Source organism: Haliotis rubra, unplaced genomic scaffold (genome assembly GCF_003918875.1).
Source record: "Haliotis rubra isolate DU_JTF1 unplaced genomic scaffold, ASM391887v1 Scf1972, whole genome shotgun sequence".
NCBI classification, from domain to species: Eukaryota; Metazoa; Mollusca; class Gastropoda; order Lepetellida; family Haliotidae; genus Haliotis; species Haliotis rubra.
The window spans coordinates 69,726-75,725 of record NW_025765972.1 but is presented as its reverse complement, the minus strand read 5'-3'; the positions used below and the strand labels follow the sequence as shown (position 1 = coordinate 75,725).

Below are 6,000 nucleotides of genomic sequence, written 5' to 3'. Positions count from 1 at the left end.
GCGTTAGAGATCCGGGACAGGAAGGTCATGGTGACCCATATGTAACGCCGTATTACGAGGCGAGAGCGTCCTACAAGGAAGCCAGGTGATCTCCACGGAGAGCGCTCAAGAGGTAACAGTTTGAAAACGATAATGTATTTCTGTAAATTATGCATGTAGCAACTTGAGAGGTTTTACACTATCAGCTAATCAATGCATAAATTTGCATTATAACCTTGATCTTATCGCTGCGTCGTTGGCTTCAGCTTGGAAACCGATCGTGTTGAAATGTGGCGGACATTGTATTAATTTATTCACGTTTAACAGTAATCAGACTGGTTTATTACACATCAATTTATTCTTGAGTAAATTGGTAACATTGTAATCTATAGATGTATTACCACTTACAGAACAAGTGTGTCTGTAGATGAAATATCGTGTTTTATACTTTAGGTCGTGAAGGTTTCATGTGTCATATTGCATACACCTTACAGTTAAGTTTAACAATGGCCTCAGAAATTTACACGAAGTATGAAACAGACCATGACATGTTTGTGGTATTTTACAACTCGTCGTCGCTAAGCGTTTAGAAAACAGGTCGATGCATAGCAGTTCGTCAGGGTACTCATATAGCTTGCGGTGGGTGAATTGACGCGTCGAGAGCGCTCCTGTCTGAGTGAGGTGAAACGATGTCTAAGCATGCATGTCAACGCCGAATTGTACTCGTGTACAGAACAGAATAAAAACGTTGACCAGGGACAATTGTTATGCATAGACAAGTTCTTTATTGCAATGGATGCTAAAGAAGAAGTCTATCTATAACAATGTTCCTGTCACCACATCAGCTGCCAAATGCCAATCAATAAAGAAAAGCACGTTGTTAATTTACCACGTTTATTTTGATCAGGGCGATAAGGATGGTCGGGTGGGGTCGTGTGTTGTAGAGTTTTGTGTGTTGAACTGTGTTGTTAAATGTCGCACTTAGCAATATTCCAGCTATATGACGGCGGTCTGTAAATAATCGAGTCTGGACCAGGTAATCCAGTGATCAACACCATGAGCATCGATCAACAAAATTGGGATATGATGACATGTCAACCAGGTCAGCATCCTGACCACCCAATCCTCTAGTCGCCTCGTTATAAGGACGACTGATCGAATAGACTCGTTGTAATACAGTTGAACGAAATGGTTTTGCGCCGCTTTATTCCAGTGACAAAATCACAGAGGTTTTTTTGTGCATGAGGAACAGGGCAGGGGGCTGTAGGCAACTGGCTTGGGGAGTCGAACCCGTCTCATTCGGGAACCCTATAACCACCAGACTACTACCCAAACGGAAGAGCTTAACGCCGCTATCAGCAATATTCCCGCTATTTGTCGGCGGTCTGTAAAAATTCGACTCTGTATCACACAGTCCAGTGATCAACATCAAGAGTATCGATCACGGTAACAAGGATACTATGTGAATGAACCAAGTCAGCGAGCCTGACCACCCCGTCCAGTTTGTCGTCTCTTAAGAGTAATATGGGTAGTGAAAGATCAGTTCTCACGCGGACCTTCATGGGTATGTTCACAGGGTAGTTATTATATTAATTGTGCTTAATGGATGTCAGCAAATTATTACGATGTATGCACGGCATGTGCATCTTTAGAAATGTAATTGCATCTATCCTAACGCTGAAATATTTTCAAGCTTAAACGATCCTTTAGTGGGGTTCTTTAGTCAATGTACGCTTACTGGCTTAATTGTGTGAGAGCTTTTCAAGTTGCACCCACTCAGGGAAACGAAACTAGGAGACGTCGTCGAACAAAAGGCGAAACTGATCCTATTTTTATGTATACTATTTCAAAAGGATTCAGTACAGGTTTAAAGGTGCACTGATCAATGGCTTCAACCCGGCTGTCACGCGCTGCGAGCTGCGTCTCAACCTACTTTGTGACGATTCGCCGGCTGACGTAACTGAACATCACAATGGACTGGGCTACCGTCTGTAATAAAAGTGTGATATACCTTTAGACAAATTTTACATCATATGTGAGATGCATTTATGAACACTGAATACCGGGATCTTTGAAGATGCAGATGTACCAAAGGACGCGTGTTAATTAATTTCTCAACCAAAACAAGCAGACAAATATAACGGTGGAATCCAACTGAATGCTGTTATTTGGAAATAAACCCATGGTTCTAATCTATTTGTTTTACAAAAGTATTCCGATAGAATATGCATTTTGGAGCTATTATGAAAATATTTGTGTGATTGAACTGGATACATTATATTTTAAATCTTGACATTTAATCATGTCATTTAATAATGTCATATTGACATATATCATTACTACTACTCATTTGATATATTTGAGACTGTAAACTAATTCTCATTTTGACATAAGACTTCGTGGTTTGCCAATGTGCTTTAAAACCGTTTTTGAAATATCGACAGAAACGAACAAGATAACATACAAAAGGACCAGTGTCGCTATATTCTTTTCCGGGTTTTCGTCGAAGCCTTTGAATTACACTGTGGTGAAATCAGGAAAGAGATATACGAACACTTGTACTTTCATATGTTACCTTATTCGTTTAAATACGTTTGGTTGGTTTCGTTGTTGTTCAACGCAACACTCAGCAATATACCGGTTGTATGTCGCCTCTTGCACGGGTTGCTGAAGACCAATTCTATCGCGGATATTCACGGTAATCGTTTAAATCTGTATATATTTGAAGTCATTAAATACGAGAGTGGGAGATGTCAATATACATGAGTGAGATTATGTTTACCATCCGATGTCATTCTTTAAGCATTTTCAGTTAGTAAAATGTTAGAATCAACAACTCAGCAATATACCGGTTGTATGTCGCCTCTTGCGCGGGTTGCTGAAGACCAATTCTATCGCGGATATTCACGGTAATCGTTTTAAATCTGTATATATTTGAAGTCATTAAACACGAGAGTGGGAGATGTCAATATACATGAGAGTGAGATTATGTTTACCATCCGATGTCATTCTTTAAGCATTTTCAGTTAGTAAAATGTTAGAATCAGTGACCTGTCTGGAGAGGGCAGTGTTGTGATCATGCTCGGTTGTCTCGTTATGGTATAATGCAGTTTCATTTTCAACGGAAGACCCCTTGATGTCGCCAAGAAATATCTTCAGTGGAAACCATTTTAGAACGATAAACCTATTTTCTCACATGACAGTTATTACCCACATTGTGTATATACACTCTTGCCTAGCAACCATTTTTTCTGTATTCCATCCTCTGTGACCTTATTACACACTGACTGAGTTTGGTTTTACGCCGCTTTTAGAAATATTCCAGCAACAGCACGGCGGGGACACCAGAAATGGGCTTCACACATTGTGCCCATGTGGGGATTCGAACCCGGGTCTTCAGCGTGACGAGCCAACGCTTTAACCATTAGGCTACCCCACCGCCCCGTTATTAAACAACTGAACGTACCGTCAATGAAGAGGGTCGCTATAGTTGCTTACCGAGTTTACTGCACAAATGTACATGCATAAATGGATAATTAAAGAACCTTTTAGACTCGAGCTCGGACAATGCACAATTTCACACTCGTTCTGTATAAGTCGAATGACACACTTGCTCGTGTAATAATCTCTAGATATTATTCGTGGGATAATCAACTTCGATATACGCGATCACGATCCGATGAATATGTAAATGACATGACTTGGCAGGAATTTCCTGTTGTAAGCTTTATTTATATATTTCTCTTTATAGACTTCCTCTAATATATTGCATAAAACTAGCATAATACTGTTGTCACACCAAATCAAATCATCACATCACTTCAAGCGTTAAAGGAAACATATTGTAGCGTCATACTATGTTATAAGTATTGACTTAATTGTTTTTCTACAGAAAACTATCGTTTGAAAAACAAGTCTCAGAACTTTATAACATGTTGTCCTACTCGGAATGACGAACGATAGTCATTAAACTGTTATATTAATGCACACTTTCCACAAAACATTCAAATAGTAAGGAGGGAAATATTTAAGATATAAAAGAGAATTCAAGATACAGAGTTATCCCGTCTGCGTGTAAGAGGGTGGAATATTACCTATTTTCGAAACGAAGACTACAATGTAAATACATGATGTTTATATCTGAAATAGTAAAATTGTTTCCCAAAAGAGCTGGCGTGGTCATTAACATGCCCTGTGCTTCACAACTCTGCGACATATTTTAAAGAGATCTTTCTGTTTTCAGAAGTGATTACCATGGTCTGTGGTGGTGAATCGAAGGTAGAAGACGTCTCCCCAATTTTCGACGTACAAAAGAAGATACAGGACTGGGCATGGGATCAATTCGTCAACAAATCATCTTTCTGGAGAAAGGTCTTCCTCAGAAGGAAAGATTTCGATGTAGATGTCCCCATGAACTTTTACCAATTTGAAGACTTGCCTGCTAAGCTTATGGACAAGAAATCTGAGTCCGAATCAAAGACCCATTCTGAGTCCGATTCCAGGCCCAAACCGAAGCAGCTCAAGCATGGCGACCAGATTCCCAACACATCTCTCCTATCCACTGACTATCAAAACGACACCAATAGGGACCAGGTCTACAAGTTCAGGATGGAACGGGCGAGAACAGCTTCAGTAAACGTCACCTTCCAGACAGGATTTTCTATCGGGGGGTCCGCAAACTTTTCCATTGGAGTTGCAGAAGCTGGTCTGGAAACACGGCTGGAGATCTCCAAAACTACCGGTCAAACGTTCGAAGAAACGTTGACGTTTGAAACGACAAGTGATATCAACGTTGAAGCCAACAGCTACTGCACTGCACAGGTCGTGTTCACGGAGAAGGAAATTTGTAAGAAGTTCAAGGTTGAGACGCTGATGAGGATGCCGTCGGGATCTGCCCCGGTGTTCATCAGACGAAAGAAGGATCAGGGTTGGTTTCGTCCTTTTCCATTGGTGACCTTCAGCCCATTTTTGACAAGCAAATAAGAAAGAAGCAAATAGACGTTGTGGACGAGACGGAGCCGGGGGATGAGTTCAAGAAATATGCATTGAAGATAACCACGACGGGAATCATCGAGGGCATGAGACTGTCAGGACAAACAGTCAAGCTGCATTCTGAAGCCATTGACAAACAAAACCGACCCAAGAAAGAAAGAGACAGTCATGTTTTAGAAGAGCACGTGTCGCGTCATGACGCTCTTGTTAAGCTTTAGGGTAAACATTTCTGATGCAATTTTCTAGATGCAATTCGCCCAAATATTCAATATTTACAATATTTGCCAAACATGAATTGTTTAACGTGAGTGCCTTGTTTTAACGCCGATTTGAACAGTAATACAGTTACGTCACGGCGTGTTAGCATGGTCTGGGAAGAAAGCCTGAAGTGATGACAGGAAATGCTGACGAACCTAGAACAAAGCAGGATTCGAACCCAGGATAATTGGCATCCAGAGTACACAAGGGACGCAACCCTGTAGAGCGAATTTGCGGTGTCTCCTCACTATGCACTAGACTGCCTTGTGCTTTTAACCTCAATTTATCTTGGATGAATTGCGTATTTCAATTCTTCCACAAACACTTGCGTCAGTCGGGCAAATGGTTTAGCTGACATGTTAGATGGGTCCAGGAACCAGTAAATGACCCCTAACTTCGTGAGAAGATTGTGATGCATTTATGTGTATTTCGGGTAACAGAGCCCATTCCTCTACTTACATCGTTTCACTCATTAAATTTTTTTTTAAAAATGAAACTTGGGTTTTTCCTTAAAAGGCACGACGAACCTGTCATTAACATTCAGTGATTCACTTTGATGTATTATTAGATTATTGTCACCTGTGCTATTAGAATGTTTGTCTCTAATTGATACGAAAGAGAATTTTTCGGGCCATCCTCTACTGGTTTATGTTGGTAAATTGTTGAATTGCTCGTGAATGAGACGTGGTGGACAGTGACACAATAGGACATGTTGGTACAGAAATGATTTTGCTAATCGTTAGGTGCTGGCAGATGCTTTAACGAATGCGC

General features: G+C 40.6%; 1 protein-coding gene across 1 annotated transcript; it reads left to right on the top strand.

Moving 5' to 3' along the window:
* The first annotated feature begins 2,646 nt into the window (after positions 1 to 2,646).
* Positions 2,647 to 5,716, top strand: LOC124275029. The gene is made up of 2 exons (XM_046710509.1): positions 2,647 to 2,677; positions 4,223 to 5,716. Exon 2 carries the CDS (start codon positions 4,234 to 4,236, stop codon positions 4,960 to 4,962), a length of 729 nt encoding a protein of 242 aa, XP_046566465.1. The 5' UTR covers positions 2,647 to 2,677; positions 4,223 to 4,233; the 3' UTR covers positions 4,963 to 5,716.
* The last annotated feature ends 284 nt before the right edge of the window (positions 5,717 to 6,000 follow it).